The sequence below is a fragment of the Rhinolophus ferrumequinum genome, chromosome 13 (assembly GCF_004115265.2).
Source record: "Rhinolophus ferrumequinum isolate MPI-CBG mRhiFer1 chromosome 13, mRhiFer1_v1.p, whole genome shotgun sequence".
Lineage (NCBI taxonomy): Eukaryota > Metazoa > Chordata > Mammalia > Chiroptera > Rhinolophidae > Rhinolophus > Rhinolophus ferrumequinum.
Window position 1 is genome coordinate 33,724,575 of NC_046296.1, and position 19,539 is coordinate 33,744,113.

The 19,539-nt window shown below is 37.1% G+C and overlaps 1 protein-coding gene across 1 annotated transcript; it reads right to left on the minus strand.

Annotated features, from left to right (window-relative positions):
• Positions 1 to 566: 566 nt before the first annotated feature.
• LOC117033422 (E3 ubiquitin-protein ligase Mdm2) lies at positions 567 to 2,945 on the minus strand. Its single transcript, XM_033125582.1, has one exon. It carries the CDS (start codon positions 2,773 to 2,775, stop codon positions 1,300 to 1,302), a length of 1,476 nt encoding a protein of 491 aa, XP_032981473.1. The 5' UTR covers positions 2,776 to 2,945; the 3' UTR covers positions 567 to 1,299.
• Between the last annotated feature and the right edge of the window lie 16,594 nt (positions 2,946 to 19,539).

A 19,539-nucleotide genomic window follows, 5' to 3' on the forward strand; every position in this document is an offset into this window, starting at 1 on the left:
CGATGCTGTTACCCCTGAATCAAGCCTTGTTCCATGAAGAACTCAGTGAGTACCGCTTCTGGGGACACTTTCCAGCTGTCCTCACTTTTGATAACCCCCAACTCTTTAAACAGTTTTTATTTTGTTTTGTTTTCCCTGCTCAAAGAGCTACTTTCTGTCCCTTAGAATATATTTCATTGTCTCCTACACCTTCTGGGTTGTGGAAAGCAATTTATCTGCCTCAATTAAGGAAATAAACTGATCTTTCTAGGCTTTTCTAATTTTCTTTTCTCCACTCAGTGCTCTGAGAAATTACAGTTTTTTTGTTTTTTATTTTGACGAAACATTAAAATTTCTCTTTTTTTTTTGCTTAGTCATTTAATTTGTTTATTCATAAATCAATAAACTTATGTATACTAACCCAAAAATTTAGACAATCAAGACTACATTAATGCACAGTAAATGTTGCACATGTGAATGTTTTCTAAATAGTATAATTATTGTATATCCTAAATGTTTATAATCACATTTTTAATACTAACTCTGTTCAGAACGGATCAATTCTATTTCTATGCTTAAAGTATTATAAACCCCAAATTAATAAAGCTCTACTACATTAGAAGATCACTCTTTGTCTAAGGTACTGATTGCTTCAACCATTTTTACCTACTTACCTGTGTATTGGTAAGTCATATATATGTGTTTTTATGTACCATTAGTAACTGGCACACAAACTTCCTGTGCAAAATCAAGATGTTAATTTATACATTTGATATTTTAGAATCCTATGTTCTGACCCTATCATTCTTAAAAAAAAAAAAGTGATCTGTTATTTCTAGACAACTTAGAGAGAAGTTATGACATTTTCAGCTAGTTTAAAAATAAATAGCCCTTCTGTTTATTAAATTTCTCAATTAGTCTTTGTGAATTCCCTGGCTTCTAATACTGGCCTTAAGTAAAGGCCAGCAACTAAACAATTACATTTAAATGTTCTATTGACAGTATTTTTTTTTAAAAGATCCGACTGGGATCTTTTAAGAAAGTGGAAATTATTTAAAATATGAGTGGTGGGGGTCAAGGATGAGTTATATATCCATTCAAATTACATTCAAACCTAAATATAAAATATAAACAGAAGTGAAGTTTTCATTAAAGAAAATAAATATTAACTATTCCTTCTTACAAAGTAGGCAATATTACACTACAGAAAACAAATCTACATGTACTAAAGTTCTTTCTTGTTCTGATACATGTAAAAAAATAGAATTTCATGTCTAAATTTTTAGGGTTAGTTAGAAATATATAATTCTACTTTTCAGACTAGGAGAAATAAGTTAGCACAATCATTTGAATTGGCTGTCTACATACTGGGCAGGGCTTATTCCTTTTCTTTAGCTTCTTTGCACATGTAAAGCATGCCATAAGATGTCCTGTTTTGCCATGGACAATGCAGCCATTTTTAGGTCGACCCTGGCAAATCACACAAGGTTCAGTGGCATTAAGGGGAAAACTAGATTCCACACTTTTTTCTTTGTCTTGTGTCTCTTCCCTCTCAAGATCTTTGACATCTTCTTGGCTGCTATAAATGATGCTACTAGAAGTTGATGGCTGAGAGTAGTCCTCACTTTCTTGGGAATGGAAGGCTTGTGTGATTTTTTCATCATTTTCCTCAACACATGATTCTTGGGAATCATTCACTGTGTTTTTTTTACAATCAGGGACATCAAAGCCCTCTTCTACTTGTGTTGAGTTTTCTAGTTCAGTTTTCTCAGGCATTTCCCCTTTGTCTTTCCCTTTGTCTTCAGGAAGCCAATTCTCACGAAGGGCCCAACATCTGTTGCAATGTGGTGGAAGGGGAGGGTTCATTTCACTGCATGAAGTACACTTCCAATAGTCAGCTAAGGAAATTTCAGGATCATCTTCAAATGAATCTGTATCACTCTCCCCGGCCTGATACACAGTAACTTGATACACCTCATCATCTTCATCCGAGAGTTCCTGTCCTTCTTCACTAAGGTTATAATCCTCTGAATTGAAAGACTCAACTTCAAATTCTACACTGAATCGATCTGAAACTGAATCCTGATCCAACCAATCAGCTGAATGTTCACTTACACCAGCATCAAGATCCGGATTTGAGGGAGTCCCTGTTGATTCACTGCTACTGCTTCTTTCACAACGTATCCCCCTTATTACACACACAGCAACGCTTTCATCAAAGGAAAAGGAAATACTATCAGACTTGTGGCGCTTTCTTTGTCGTTCACCAGGTAATTCATCTGAATTTTCTTCTGTCTCACTAATTGTTCTCCTTCTAGATGAGGTAGACGGTCTAGAAACTGAATGTGAAGATGAAGGTTTCTCTTCCTGTAGCTCTTGCACAGGGTCCTTTTGATCACTCCCACCTTCAAGGTGATACCTTCTTTCACTCACAGATGTGCCTGAATCTGATGGTTCCTGCTGATTGACTATTACTAAGTTCCTGTAGATCATTGTATATATTTTCCTGTGTTCTTTTACAGAGAAGCTTGGCACTCCAAACAAATCCCCTAGAAGATCATTTGAACAATACACAATATGCTGTTGCTTCTCATCATATAATCGTTTATTCATAATATACTGGCCAAGATAAAATATAACCTCTTTCATAGTATACGTGTCTTTTTGTGCACCAACAGATTTTAATAACTTCAAAAGCAATGGCTTTGGTCTAACCAGGGTCTCTTGTTCCGACGCTGGAATCTGTGAGGTGCTTACAGCATCATCAGCAGACACAGACATGTTGGTATTGCACATTTGCTAGGTCTGGAGAAGGAGGCTCCTGGCGGCGGAAGCGGCAGGACCTCACTCAGAGGGCTTAGGGCTGCCCGTCAGGCAGCCCTTGTTCCATTTCTCTATACACACAGGCCCGCACATGCCCCAACAGGAGCAGAGCGGGCCAGGCGGCAGCCAACTCACGACCCCTACCGCCCAAGGCAAAATTTCTCTTAAGATGTTTTTCCTTCCAGGTATGATTTTCAAATAAATGAGGTATCCCATTTCTTCCTCTCCAGGTGGTCACATTCAAAAGTGCAATGCCATTCCTCCTAGAGATAAATCAGAAGATTCTCCTAAGTGAAGTGGTTTCATAATCTGAAGTGGTCCTCTTCAACCAATTGAATCACTAGCTGTCATGTGAGGCCTGACCCAGGTAAAATTCTAAAGTGGCTGGTGTCCATTGATTTTTGATTCAGTGCTAATTTTCCTCCTTGAAAAGGTAACTCATGCCCACAAAAAGATGTGACACTTATGAACATTAAGCTGCAAATGACTGTGACCTTTAACATATAGTCTTTAAGAAGCATTTTGCATTTTAACATCTCTCATACCAGAAGATGAGTTTTAGTATGTCCATTATCACCCAACCTGGGTATTCCTAGGGCAGCGGGAACTCTTATCACCCAACTTGCATATCTGTTGGAGCTGTGAGGCCTTTTGAGGTATGTCTGCTTAGGATGCCACAGGATATTACAGGTATTCTGGATATTGAAGATTTTGAGGCAAATATTCTATTACTGCCCTTTAGGGAAAGAATCTATTTTGAAGAGTCAGTTGTTTTCCTTGATTTTCATTGTTCATCTCTTGCAAATGACTGGCAGATGTAATATTTTTCCAGGCATGGAAGAAAACCCAGTCCTGATGCTCTGATGGACCCCATTACAGATAAATGAGAAACAGGAATTGCCAGACTTGGGTTTCAGTCTTTTCTTCTTAGTTGGGGAGCTGACAGTTGTAATGAATGGTAAGAGGACAAGGTAATATCTTGAGGAGCCAATTCTGGTTTCAGTTAGTGGTCTGTTGCTCGCTTTAATTCTGTGCTATCAGAAGTGAGATGCCTTAGTGCCCCTGCTGCACAGGGTTACATTCTGTTTTCCATTTCTACAAAGTCCTTCTCTTCAAGGAGCTTTACACCCCTCATTTCTCATGTCAGGCCAGTGCTATGGAAAAGACATTAGTATCACTAACTTCCAGGTGGGGAACCCAAGATGTTATAATTTGAGGTCCGCTTTGTTTCCCTTCACTGTGCTCCTTCTCAAATTAGGGCCCCAAATTACATATTATTGCTACTAGTGGTTCAGTACTTTAAACTTTCCAAATCACTTCCATATTGATTATCTGTTGATTCCTGAAGATGAGAGAAATGAGGCAGAGCGATGTTAGATATCCAGCCAACATAAGACCGATCATATGGCAGGGTGACACTCAAATGTGGGTCTCCTCCCTTGGCACCAACCAATGCACTGTGGACCAACATGTCTTCTCTGTTGTAATCTAGGCCCCATGAAAGTTCTTTATGTGTTTGCATGAGGATCCAAATGTCAGAAGAGGCTATCTGGATGTTGAAAAAAATAAAACAAGGAAAGGAGAGATAGAAGGGCTGATGGTTTCAAGAGGCTGCTGTGTACACCTGAAATGAACACTGGGCTGGGGTAAAATATTAACAAAGGAACTAGTATATACTGAGTGGTTTCTGTGCTATAGGTACAGTGTGACGTCCATGTAGACTTCTTCCATTAATCTTAACAACAACCTAATGATGAAGACCCTATCATCATCTCAGTTGTGCAGATGAGGAACTAAGGCTTAGAGAAGTGAAAGTGTTGCCCAAGGTTACATGGTTGATAAGTGCGGGAGCCAGGATGGAAAGCCCAAGTTCTTAACCATCGTGCTCTACTGCTTCCCATTATTTGCATCCTGCAACAAAGTCTGCTTGGTCTTGGTCCATGTTTACAAGCAGAAACTAGGCTGACAAGATTTTGAGTATAACTTCCTTGGGACACGTATATGCTAACCTTTTTTGAGTGTTACTACATGCTGGGCTTTGTTCCCAGCACTTTGCATGTAGTAACTCATTTAATCATCACAGCAATCTTTGAGGATGGTATTATTAAAATCTGCATTTTATACACAAGGAAATGTAGCCCAGAGAGATTCAGTACTTGGCCCAAGGTTGCACAGCCCCCAAGTGATGGAGTTAAGAGTGTGAACCAGGTAGTTTGGCGTTGGTGTCTAGACTCATAACCATCCTCCTGTACTGTCTCCATGTGAATGGCTCTTAGGAGTCTGGGTCATGCAAGTCCTTCCTAGGAAACAGCCTACTCGTGGCATGATGGCACATGTGGTGTCTCAGACTGCAAGTCCAGGAGACAAACCCTGGGCCAGGAAATATTCATTAAGCTAAAGAATGTCACCCTGTGAAGTTTCTGAGGAGATAGCCTGCTGGTTTCCCTAGGGATAACCCTGGGCCCAAATTGGCCATATTTTAAAATACTTCACACACCCTCTTTGGGATATAATGAGTGCAAAGTATGTGCGGCAGATGTGGTGCTACAAGGTCCTGGAAGGAGGTCAGTGTCAAGAAGGTTAATGACAGCTTCACTTATGTGGAGGTGTTTGAATGGAAATGGAAAGAATGAGGCATAAGGAGAGGATGAAGCAAAGGTGGGTGAGGGTGGGGGAAATGGGTGTAGAGAGAGAGGTCACCTCACAGCAGAAATCTCTGCTTGGGAACATTAAGAACCCGTGAGCAGGTAAGGAGAGACTGGACCATCGAGAGAAGTAGGAGTTCACAATTCATGTTGGAGATTGTACGGCACTAATGTCAGACAAGAGGGTGTTCAAAGGAGATGCTTCTGGTAGGAGGGTCTGGTGTATGTTTTTGGAAGGCAAATCATTTGCTTGAAGGGATGTTCAACTAAGTAAGTTTAGAAATTTGAGCAGAGAAATGCAGAGGTTGGAATGCTGGAACCATCTTCATTTCATTTCATTTTGTTTTCCCTTTGTCACTGGGTTGTGAATTTTCTGAGATTAAACCAGGTTGGAAGAGAAAGGTCCAAAATAGAAACAGAGATGTCCTGAATGCCCAGGCAGGGGAGAGCTACCGAACCCACCTCCCTTGGGAGGACCTCTCTGGATCTGTGTGCCCAGTGGGGGCATCAAACCTTGCATTTATTGACAAACGAATGTTCGTAGTTGTGTACTAGTTTAGTTCTAATGGGTCGCTAGGCCCTCACTTCTAACCCTTGTGCACCACTCCCAAAGTTCCACTGAGAGCTGGTCATATTCAATGGAGCATTCTGTGCTTCAGGGCCTCTGAAGGGAGACCTATGGGAAGGATCTGCTCAGGCACAGTTTGCACTTGTGTTGTGGAGGAGGGAGCATGTCATTTCTTTCTGAAAAGGATCCAAGGAAAAGAGGCAGTATGCTTCTCTCTCGTCCTCTCAGCATGTGTTTTCTAGATGGCCAAGATATGGAGCCAGGGCCCGCTTCTCTCTCCCACTTCTTCATGTTCCTTAGGGCTTTTAGAGAATCAGAATTTTTCTGGAGAGAATGCATAACCCTGTTCAAACAGCCATCTCCGAATTTTATGCAGTCCTTTCATCTGTCTGCCTGCCCCTTTGCAATCTTTTCTTATTTTTTTTCTGACACCTTGAGTTCTATGCAGTCTTTAAATGTTGGCATTTATCTGTTCAGGGTTCTAGCCTCTGCCGTCTCCTCCCCACTTCTCACTCACACTCTCGCTGTGAACTCCTTTAGAACCAAACCATGGCTTCAGCTCCATCCACGTGTCCATGATTTCCATGGCCGTTTCTCCAGTCCCGACTGCTCTCCCAAAGCACAGCAGAGTGGGACAGGCAGTTCGAAAAGCTGGTCCCAAAGCACCACCAGGACCAGTCATTCTCCTTTTTTTCAAGGACAGACAGCAGCTCCAACTTTGATAAGCACTATAAAAATACATAGCTGGGATTATTGATGGGTGAGTGGCTGGGGTGGCAGATAAGAAAATAGAGATGAATCAGTGTGAATCCATTTCAGCACTGGAAAGACAACTACCGTGTTTCCCCGAAAATAAGACCTAGCCAGACAACCAGCTCTAATGCGTCTTTTGGAGCAAAAATTAATATAAGACCCGGTCTTATTTCACTGTAAGACTGGGTATAATATAATAAATATAATTTAAAATTTAATATAATATAATTACTAATAATATAATATAATATAATATAATGTAATATAATATAATATAATACTGGGTCTTATATTAATTTTGGTTCCAAAAGACACATCAGAGCTGATTGTCCATCTAGGTCTTATTTTCGGGGAAACCTATCCTGCTGTTTGCAAAGGAGGAACACTGATTGTGCTCAGGTGGGACATATCTGAGAGTTCCCATCAATATGTCCCCTGGTGGAAAGTAGGTCAGTGGGCCGTCTTGCTGATTCTGCCTCCAACTGAAGAAGGGCCACTGTGACAGAGACCAACACATCAACAAAATGTTAGGTCTAGAAATTCTTCCATAAACATTTAATCTGCTTTCCCACAGCATTTTCCAAAGTAAACACTGTTTATGAAGTACGACACACACATGGATATATACATATATATCTATATATACACACACATATGTAAGTATGTTATATAATATATATGTATTAGATTGATGAAATTTTTACTAAGTGAACACACTCATATGACCGTCACGCAGATAAATAAAATACATTAATACCATCCCATAAACTTTCCTCATTCTCTCTTCCACTCATTACCTTTCCAAAAATGTAAACTATTCTGTCTTTATGTAAGATTTGTATCAATGGATTCATACAGCAAGTGCTCTTTTGTGTCCGAGTCTTTCTTTTAACATTGTAAGATTTATACATGTTGTTTTGAATAGTTGCACTTAATTCATTTTCATTCTGAATATACCACAATTTATTTATCCTGTTTTCTGTTGAGGGACATTTGTACTGTTTTTAGTTTCTGGCTATTTCAAATAATGTGCCATGAACATTCTTGCAAGAGTCTGGTGCGTGTAAGCACGTATTTCTCATTCCGAACCCAGTATTTTGGAAATGCTGTGTCAAAGGATATGCCTCTCTTCAGATTTCGTGGACAGTGATAAACTGTTTTCCAAAGTGGTTGTACCAATTTGGATCCATACCAGCAATGTTGGAGAGTGTCCATTAGTCTATATCCCTACCAACACCTGCTATAGTCTGTTTTGAAACAAAAATAATACAGCCAATCTGGTAGTGTGTAGTGACATTCCATTGTGGATTTAAAGTGGATTTTCCTAATTACTAATGATATTGAATTGTATTTCATATGTTTATCAGTTATTTGGATGTCCTCTTTTATAATTCTTTTGCCCATTCTTTAAAACTGGTTCCTGGTTTTCTTATTGATTGCCAGTGGTTCTTTATATATTTGAAATATAACTCCTTTGTTTAATACATGTGTTGCAAATATCTTCTACTTTTCAGTCTTCTAAAGTTGTCTTTTGGTAAACAGAATAATGGAGTCTTTATTTGAATGATTTTTTCCTTTATGCTCAGTGCTTTTTGTGTTCTGTTTAAGAAAGGTGATAAAGATATTTTCTTATGCTGTTAGCTAGACACGTTATTGTTTTACATTCCACATTTGGATCTAATCTATCTGGAATTGCTGTGTGTGTGTGTGTGTGTGTGTGTGTGTGTGTGCATGTGTATGGTATGTGATAGAAATTAAGGTTCATTTTTAAAAATATGGATATATCATTTACTCAAAAACCACCTAATATATAAACATCATTCTTGTACCCAATTGTAGGTTTTTGAGATTGCCATGGTTACCGTTGGACCCTTGGATTTTCATATCAATTTTAGAATCACCTTGTCATTTTCATTAAAAAAATTCATCAAGGAATTTGGATTGGGATTTCATGGTATCTGTAGTTCAGTATAGAGGAAAACTGGCATCTTTGCAATGTTGCATCTTGCAGTATTTAATTAGGAAATTTCTCGCTATATCTAAGTCTTCTTATTTTCTCTCAGTAATGTTTTGTTGTTTTCTGTATTGAGTTCTCAAGATTTTTATTAGATTTATTTCTTGATATTCATTTCTTGAATAAAAATATTATTTTAAAATAGCATCATGTTAAAAATTATATTTTCAAATGCTTTTTGGCTAGTATATAAAAATACAATTTATTTTTGGACCTATATCAGTGACTCACTTATTAATTCTAATAGATCTCATATATTCTTTTAGATTTCTATATAATTATGTCATCTGTGAATACTGATAGTTTTTTTTCTTCCTTTACATTTCTTATACCATCTATTTCTTGTTTTGTTTGATTGGCTGGATCAAGGTGGAATCAAAGTGGTGATGACTGACATTCTTGTTACATTCCAGATCTCAGAGATAAAGCTTCAATATTTCATCATTAAGGGTGATGTTTGTTGTAGGTTTAAAAATATATACCCTTCATAAAATTACACAAGTTCCTTTCCATTTCTAGTTTTGCTGAACTTTTTTTTATGAATGCATGTTGAATCTTATCAGATGTTTTTTTGCATCTATTGAGATGAAAATATGAGTTTTTTCTTTCATTCTGTGAACGTGGTAAAAGTTATAGATAAATTGAATTAATGTTCAAATATTAAACCAACTGTAAATTTTTGGAATAAACTCAATTTGGTTGTGATGACCTGCCCTTTTCGTATATTACTGAATTCCATTTGTTTAGAATTTTTGTGTCGATATTCATAAATGAGATTGGTGCATGTTTTTTTTCTAATGTCCTCGTCAGGTTTTGGTATCTGGCCAGATTATACTGGCCATGTAAAAGGAATTGCGAAGTGTTCCCTCTTTTTCTAGTTTGTGTGTGTGCATGTGTATGGTATGTGATAGAATACTTGTGTAATATTAATATTATTTCTTCCTTAAATATTTGGAAGAATTCACCAATGAAGGTCTCTGGGCCTGGAATTTTCTTGGGGAAGATTTTTAAATTATAGACTGTTTTTCATAGATTTCTGGTGAAGTTCTCAACATTACAATTTATTTTCATGAATATATTAAACAATTATTTCAATATCTAATAACTCCATTATCTGGATGGCTGGTGGGTTTATTTCTATTGTATTTTCACATTTTATGCTTATTTTGTCCTCCTTCTTGCCATGCCTGATGAATTTCCATTTAATGCCAGACTTTTTGGTACAAAATTGTGTACCAAAATTTACAGGTAACCTGGATGTGTGTTATTCCTTGTTAGAGGACGTCATTGAGAGGACGTGACTGCTGGTGGACTGGGGAGCTGCACCTAGGCAATCAGAGTCTCCTCACCCACCCCCACTTTGCTTGAAATGTACATTCCACCTACTGTTTCCACAGCTGGAGCCATTTCGGGGATGCAACCTTGAGATAGTAAGATGTTTTAAAGACCATCTGGATGTTATAACTGAACCCCATTAATGCCTCTCTGTTAACCTAGAAATTTTGATGGGTGCAGAGATCTACTCATCTTGCACTGCCCAAGACAAGCCTTGTAAGTAAGATCCCTTGCTTATTAAAACTGCCACCTATCAGTCTGGAGTGGTCTGCCTCTTTCTTCAGTCTCTCCTTGCCCTCTGGGTACGGGACCCAGTTTCAGATTTCACCCGGGAAGCTCTGAAGGTTGCAAACCTACATTCCTCTGTAGAAGATTTTCTTTCAGTCCGCAGTTAGACTCTGTTAGAGATGGGGCAGATCACCTCAATCCAGTTAGTGAACAACACGATTTAAGGCTGGATTTCAGTCCTTGTGACAGTTGGTTTATTTATCTCACCTAGATATGGCCTTTCAGGGGTTTCAACTAAAAATTGGGTGTTTACAAGAGCTATTCATGCTTGAGGGTCCTGAACTCCAAATTTTGTCTACTATATGCAATGCTTGGATTTTTAGTTTCTTCACTCCAGTTTTTTTGTTTCGCTTCTTAGCTTGTTGTCCTGCACAACTTTGAACTTGACAGATGCCTCTAGGGAAAAGCTGTGCAGCTAGTTGCGGGGGGTGGGTGGTGTCTTTATTTTGTGGTTTCTTTTTCTCTGGTACCTTGGCTTCTCAACTGTGGTTGAAAGCTTTAAGTTACTCTTTTGTGCTCAAGCATCTACCTACACTAAAAACTGAAAAATGCTGCGAGGAAAAAGCGGTGGAGAATGCTAGGATGTTTACCTTCTCCCAGGGATCTTAGTTTGACATAAGTAACCTTGATATAGCTGGAAGTAATACTACCTCCCTCCTCCAGTATTTTGTTATTTCTCTGAGTTAACACATACTAAATTTGTTTAAAACGTTATTTGTATCTTCTTACACGATGAACTTCTGGAAGTCAGGTAACTGCTCATTTCCCTTTTTAAATAAACAGATTTATTGAGATAAAACTTAATAAATTCACCTATTGTAAGTACACAATTCAGTGGTTTTTTTACTGAATTTGTAAACGTGATAACCATCACCACAATCAAGTTTTAGAACATTTCCATCACCTCACAAAGTTCCCTCATGCCTGTTTGCAGTTGATTCTGCTCTCATTCCCAGCCCCAGGCAACCATTGATGTGCTTTTTCTCTCAATGAATTTACTTTTTCTAGATATTTAATATAAATGGAATCATACTATATGTGGCCTTTTGCATCTGGCTTCTTTGCCTTAGTGTATATAATGTTTTTGAAGTTTACCTATGTAGTAACGGATACTAGTTTTTAATCTTTGTATTGCTGACTAGTATTCTGTTGCATGGATATACTACATTTTGTTTATCCAGTCTCCAGTTAATTAGGATTGTTTTTAGTTTTTGACTTTATGAATAATGCTGCTATGAACATTCACGTGTCTTTGTGTGAACATATTTTTCATTCCTTTTGGGCAAATTCCTAGAAAGGAAATGCTGAGTTATATGGAAGTTGATGCTTAATTTTTTTTAAAAACTGTCAAACTCTTTCACACAGTGGTGACACTATTTTACATTCTAACACCAGTGGATGAGAGTTTTGGTTTCTCTACATTCTCACCAGCATTTGTTATTGGCAGGTTTTTGATTACTGGTATCCTAGCGGGTGTGAATTGATATCTCATTGTGATTTTAATCTCTTTTAACAACTAATGATGGATGCTAACCCTCTTTTCATGTACTTATTGGCTGCCATTTGTATATATTCTTCTATAAAATGTATGTTCAAATCTTTTGTCAATTATTAGATGGATTGTTTATCTTACAAATAAGCTATCAGAGTTCTTTACATATCCTAGATACAGATTCTTTATCAGATATGTGATTTGTAAATATTTTTTTCCAGAATTTGACTTCTTTACATTTTCTTAATGGTATCCTTCAAAGTGCAGATATTTTTAATATTGAGGAAATCCAATTTATTGATTTTTTTCTTTATGGGTAGTACTTTTGGTATTATATCTAAAACTGCCTAAAAATCAGTATCATGTACATTCTCTCCTTTGTTTTCTTCTAAAAATTTTATAGACTTAGGTTATATTTAGGTCGATGATCCATTATTAGTTAATTTTTGTACATGTGTGAGGAAAGAATCTAAGTTTATTTATTTATTTTTTGCTTATACATATCCAATGACCTTAGCACCATTTTTTGAGACCATCCTTTCCACATTATATTGTATTGGCATCTTTGTCAAAATAAAAGTTTATCTCTAGACTCTTTAATTCCATTTCACATATCTATATGTCTATCCTTATGTCAGTACCACAGACTTGATTACTCTAGCTTTAGAGTATATTGTGAAATTGACTAATATAAATCATCTAACTTTGTTCTTGTTTTTTTCAAAATTGTTTCAGCTATTTTAGCTTTTTACTTTTCCATATAAATTTTGGGATCAGCTTAATTTCTAAAAAAGAAAAGAAAAAGAAAAAACCCTGCTGGGATTTTGATAAAGATTGAATTGAATTTATAGATCAATTTGACAGTATTGAGTCTCCCAATTCATGAACATGGGAAGTCTGTCCATTTATTTAGATTTTCTTTCTTTCAGCAATTATAGTTTTCAGTGTATAAGTTTTACGTTTCTTTTGTTAAACTAATTCCTAAATATTTTATTTTCTTGATGCTATTCTGATGCTATTTTCTTGATTTCATTTTCAGATTGTTTGATGGTTGTATATAGAAATACAATTAATTTTTGTATATTGATTTTGTATTCTGTGACCTTGTTGACTAGTTCTAGTAGAGTTTTTGTGGATTCCTTAAGATTTTCTACACGTACACTCATGTCATCTGTGAATAAAGACAGCTTTACTCCTTCCTTTTAAATCTGGATCCCTTTAATTTCTTTTAATTTCTCTTAATGCAGTAACTAAAATTTGCAGTACATTGTTTAGTAGAAGTGGAGAGAGTGGACATCATTTTTATAGTCTTAGGGGAACATAATTAAGACATTCACTTGTAAGTACTCTGTTAGCTATGGGGTCTTTTGTTGATGCTCTTTGGCAGGTTGGAAGTTCCCTTACCTTTCTCTTTTGCTGAGAGGTTTTTCTTTGATTTTTTTAATTAACTTTTTAAACTAATTAATTTTCAAATTTTAAATTATGATGTTGTATTTTATCCAGAAGCCACATTTTAAAAGCAAAATCAATTTCAATAATCCACATGATCATCTCAATAGATAAAGCATTGGATAAAATACAACATATGTGGCTCACATTATATTTCTATTGGACAGCATTGCATTAGGGTCTGTTTCTTAAGAATCTCAAAGGAGTCTATGACCAGATTTGGTTAAGAGACACTATATGTGGTTTACGTCTGACTTTGGATCAAACCACATATCTAGATGTCCATATAATAGGACCAAAAATTTTCTAACTACTGTTATAGGTACTGGGGTACAGTAGTGAACAAAACAGAAAAATTCTGATATCATGGAACTTATATTCTAGTTGGTGATAGGCCTGGAATAGGCCTGGTGATAGGCAATAAACAAAATAGATATGTTTTATGGTTTTGGTATGTTCAAAGATGGGAAATGCTATGCCGAAAAATAAAGCAGCGAGAAAGGCGGTATTTCACAGAACAGGTTCAACTGCATGGAGACAATTTTGCACACCCCATCCCAAAGAAATATGAGAATGGAGGTTTACAATTTTAAGCAGGGTAGTTGGGGAAAGCCTCACTGAGATAATGACATTTGAGCTAAGACTTGAGGCTGTGAGGACTGAGGCATGTGACTGACGGGTAAGGGGCGGGACTGCGGGAAGCATTCAATACCGCAGAACAGTGACTACAAAGTCAGGAGCAGGCCTGCTTGTTTGTCACAGCAGGACAGGGCACCCCTGCTATAAAACAGAACATGAGCATTTTGTTTAATACTGTTGGTAACTTAGAATTTCGCTTCTTATGAGGAATTGGGGTGTTTTATCTTTTCTGGTAACACAAATGTACGTGTTGCTGAGAAAAGTTTACTTTTCTCTTTCCTTTGGCTCTCCGGAAGTTTGGAGGCACTTGACAGGCCCTTATGAGCATTTATTTGCATTTTTTATCTTCACCTTATTTTGTCTTTCTACTTTAGTTCATGTTTTCCTTGATTTTTATGCTTTGCCTTCTTATTTTTAGTTCACCATGATTTGTGTGTGTGTGTGTGTGTGTGTGTGTGTTTGTAGGAAACCACCTCAGCTGCCTGATAGAACGAGGTAGTGAACACTTAGGGAAGCAAGAATGACAAATAGCAAAATCTGCAATGTATCAGTGTTAAGTCACCCATTCATTCCAAACATTTAGCAAATGTGTACTGTGTGCTACTCCCTACGGAATGACATAAGCTGCCACATACCGTGTTTCCCTGAAAATAAGACCTAGCTGGAAAATCAGCTGTAATGCATCTTTTGGAGCAAAAATTAATATAAGACCAGATCTTATTTTACTATAATGTGAGACCTGGTCTTTATAATATAATATAATATAATATAATATAATATAATATATAATATAATATAATATAACATAACATAGTATAATATAATATTATATAATATAATATAATACCAGGTCTTATATTAATTTTTGCTCCAAAAGACACATTAGAGCTGATTGTCTGGCTAGGTCTTATTTTTGGGGAAACACGGTATAAAAACAAATCCACTTTTAGATAATTGTAACTTAAAAATGTGTTTAATTGCTGGCTGGCTTACGCATTCCTTTGTGTCTTTATATAGTAATATTATTGTGCGTCTGTTAAAGGCCACGATCTGTAAACTACAAGGTGAAAATACTCTGTAACATCACTTTTCCCCTCAGAGTTTTTTGTGGTGGCTGCGTGTAGAGTTTGTAGGAGTTGCATTAAGCTTTAGAGTTTGGGGCTGGCCATCTGCTTCAGAGGACAATCAAGTTAATACAATCCAAATTAATCTTGCCAAAGACGTTTAGAAATCTTGCATGGGAGTTACTGGGGACTCCTTATCACATGTTAACACATGAAAACTACTCAATTTGGTTGGTTTTCCTTTGGTGAGGAGAGCAGATGGCTTGCTAAGGAGTAAGGTACACTTGTGCCTGTGGGTGAATATTTTGTGTGTGGACATTCTGCGTCTCTGAGATGAATTTGTTTCTTTTACTCGTGTCATCCATGCATTCTCTCTTCCCCCTCCTCAGTGGCTTGGGCATATGTTTTGTGGTCGAAAGGAGAAAAAATAATGATAGTTTTGGGTTTACGGAATCTCTGAGGTCATTCACACCCAGACAGATAAGAAAGTTTATTATGTGTGCACCTCCTGAGGTAGTAAAGAGAGGCAGAAAGTGTGTGTCCTTCATCTTTATTCATGAAGCCCTTGAGGGTGATGGGAAAGGAGACTGGCGATTAGAAGAGCAGGCACACTCAGTCAGCCTGTGCAGGCACATTCGGTCGGGCTGGCAAGTCCCGCTGCCTCTGTTGATGTGCATTCAGGGCCATGCCAAGCCATCTACCTGTGCTCTGCATTATTAATGCTTTCATAAGGGCACTCATTTGTATGCTGTGGGGGCGGCCAGGTTGGTACAGCCTCATCTCTCCCGAACCCTTCCTCTTCACTGCTGTGACACCGAGGCTCTCAGAATGATGCAGAATTGCACAAGCACAGCTGGAAGACAGCAGATTGTCTGGAACTGGGAAAAACATGCATTTAGTCAATTTTAAATTAAGAGGCTTTGTTTACGTTTACTCAGCCCCTGTTACAGAGGTAGTCAAATTTTAGATTCCCTCCAAAATTAAACAAGTGTCAGGAACAGATGGTGGGTTTATGTTACTCCATTCAACCTGTTCAAAGAGTGTGAACTCAGGGACTGATCAGTGTTATACAACTTTTCATGTTAAACTGTTAAAAGAAAGCTTGGTGCGTGGCTTCCTCAAAGAGAACAATTTATATACATGTATACATGTGAAGTGGTGACCTGGAGCTTCCTCATCTTGTCCTGGGAAGCCAGGCTGGAGGGAATGCTGCTAAATAGGAAGGTAGAGAGACAGGTCTGGACTTAAGTTTCTGGCTTATATTCTATAAGGTTTCATGTGTGTGTTTGTGGGAAGTGGGGAAGATTTAGTAAATCTAGATGGTGTGGCTAAGATGAAATACTTTGATGGTGTCAGTGGTCTCTGTATTAGTGATTCCAGCTCCTACTTTCAAACTCGTTTTGGGTTGTCTTGTCTTAACTTTTGTGTGTCTTCTCCACCCACCATGATCTCATGGGAGGGAACCATGGAAGGAAGCTACTTCATGGCCATTTTAAACACATTGAAAGCTTTGGGCAAGGCAGACATTGTGGGAAACCCTAAATAATTTAGATGAAGTTTTACTTGTGGCTTCAGAGACAGAATTCCTCTCTTTTTATAGATATGAAGAATTGTTTTTCAAATTAGACATAATCACATTGAAGTATTTTTTTCTTTTTGCTTTGGAGATTCTTGTCACCTAAATGAGGCATTTCATTTGGAAAATAATAGTGGTTAAAAGAGAGGCAATGGTTTTTTAATGGATAATTTCAGTTTCCATTCCTTATTTCCCACCCTCTCCCCTTAATAGCATATCATGGGTTTTTAAATTATTCAGATAATTACTTCAGTGCTCCACTTAATATTGCATTTGTAGAAACAACATATAATATCAGGTTTTCAGGTAAATACTGGAATACTCCACATTTCTCCACTTGTTTTAATGTTGCTAATGTAAAATGACTGCAGAAGTCAATTTCTAATTAAAAATAGAAAAACAGCTATATCAATAGATGCTCAGTTGTTTAGTGTTCAGCTCCGACTTTTCTCAAACTTTTCTAATTGTTATTGAATCTGAAATGGCTGATGTTCTTGGCTATCAGTAAGGCTTCAGTCCTAATTTAATTTAATAAATTGCCAGATAATTCTTTCACGAGGTAAGTGATTGTCCAGATAGCACAAAGCTTTTCTTGATCTTGTTGTTAAGTGATTATAAGCTTGTGACAGGCATAAAAATTGTGACAGTCAGTGTTAACGAAATCTGTTCATTGGTAATAATAAAAAGAAAATACTAACTGATTTTTTAAAGCAGATAACCAGGGAAATGTTCTCATTTGCCATTATTGTAGATTTGTGGAGACATGGTAAAGTAAAAAGATGTAAGACAAATAGCTGGCCAGGGATGTTAAAATTGTCTATGGAGAGACTAACCCGACAATATTAATGGAGTAATTTGTCACAAAATGATTATGGTGGTGTGTATTCCTAGTTACAGTTGTGTGTGGCCTGCCCTCAGCCTGATACTTACCATTAAGATGAAAAGAAAGTAAACTTCTCAATTCTTTTAAGAAAGAAAAAATAAAAAGTTTCAGAAATAATGAACTGGTATGTATATAACTTTTGGAAGAGCCCGACACATGGTATATACAGGAAGCAGGTGTTCCTAATTATTTGCTTGCCTAACCATGAATCTGGAGTCCATCATCATGAAACAGTTTGGTATTCAATTCATAAAGGTAAATGTACTACACTGTATATGTTCATAATTGGTATTTCTCATGTATATTGAGCATGTACCCCAAATAATCAAGTCAACCATACCAGCTACTATTTTCTGAGTTGCATACTCTTCACCAGCTGCTGTCTTACGTGTCTATTTGATCCTCATGGTTACTGGAGCACTAATTATTTTATGGCTGAGGAAATCAAGGCTCAGAACAGTAGACATTTGTCCCAGGTCACACGGCTGGTCAGTATTTGAACTTAGATATGTGTGATTCCATTATGTTACTTTTATAAAAATCTAATCCCAGTTGAAAATTAGAGTTTTACTTTTGTTATAGATAGAAATATTTAGAATCTTATTTTTGAGATTTCCCTGTCCTCATTTAAATTTTTCTGAAGATGTTGGCCTGTTTTGTCTAAGCCACTAAAACACCCAGCAACTCTACTCACCTGGTGGCAAGGAGTTGAGGGAGAAGCTAAAAGTTCTAACTGGAGGCTGAAAAATCTAATTATCACAAATATCAGAAAATCCTAAAAACACTGGCAAACCGAGTACTACATTTAAAAAACCCGAACATAGTTAATTGAAATATGAGGAATTAACAAATAATATGTTAAAACCAAATGATTTTACGCAATTATCAGTTTAAAGAGTGACTCATTTTCCTGGCAAATTAAAATCCAAGCCCTTAGAAGTGATTTTTTTTTAAATGGTGATTTATAAAAATTATTTCACACATTAAACAATCTCATCTTTCTTCTCTAGTTGGGCAGGCCTGGTATGACAATTTGCAACTAGGTTTAGCTTTTTGCTGTAAAGAGCTTACTATACATGTGTGGCAAGTTTGTTAGAAAAAGAAGAGGCAAAAAAAATTTCACATTGTTTTTGTTTAGGGATCGTTTTCTTTCACTACTTTAAAATCATCATTCAGAGTGTTGGAAGAGTAGGAAGTGAAAGATAAATAGAAAAATTTAGCATGGATATTTAGAACTTTTGGAGGAAGTTCAGTTTTATTAAAAATAGTCATTTATTATTATTATTATCATCATTCTGTTATACTTATGAGCGACAAGAGATAGTATGTTCTCATTGATGAGATCCAAGGCTGAGAGAGATGGATTGCTCTCAGCATTTCCGGGGTAGCCACGAGGAAAGACATGATGATTTAGACAATAGGAAAATATATTAATTAATCCAAGGAAAATACGGGCAGCTCTTTCCACAAAGGTTAACGTAAACCAGGAAGTAACTATGTTCAGTTGGCTCCAGATTGTGGCAGGCCATAGAGGTCAGACTGAATCCCATTTTGATTCTCAAAGGCTATTTATGAACATCTGCTATGTGAATTGGTTTCATTTTAGAGCTATTGGGATAAAACAGTAAGGAAAAGGTGCAAGTTGTACCCTCAAGGACATTTTAACCCTAAAGAATATATCAAGTGAAATACCAAGACTGGTATATACTTTCCTTATAAGCATTAAAATGAAGACCAGAAATATGGAGAAAGCCACACATAGAAGCAGAAAGAAAGAGAGAAACTAAGTGACCTATCTAGACACTAGGCTTCTGTGTGGACTTTGTGCCTTCAGCTCTCTTTGGAGATGGTATCAGCTGAAGAAAACTACCTCACACAAAGTCAGGCTCCTTCCAGAAGCAACCCATGTCTAATAACTGATTGGCACTTGAGTTTAAAGACCTAGCTCCCTTGTTCCAACTTAGGACAAGTCAGAAGGGCCCTTTCTGCTCCAGAGCTTCTTGTGAGGTCAGGTGGAAGTCTTTGTTGGTC

Bases quoted from the DNA above. Each gene is read 5' to 3' on its own strand.
- LOC117033422 (XM_033125582.1), bottom strand. From the start codon at position 2,775: ATGTGCAATACCAACATGTCTGTGTCTGCTGATGATGCTGTAAGCACC.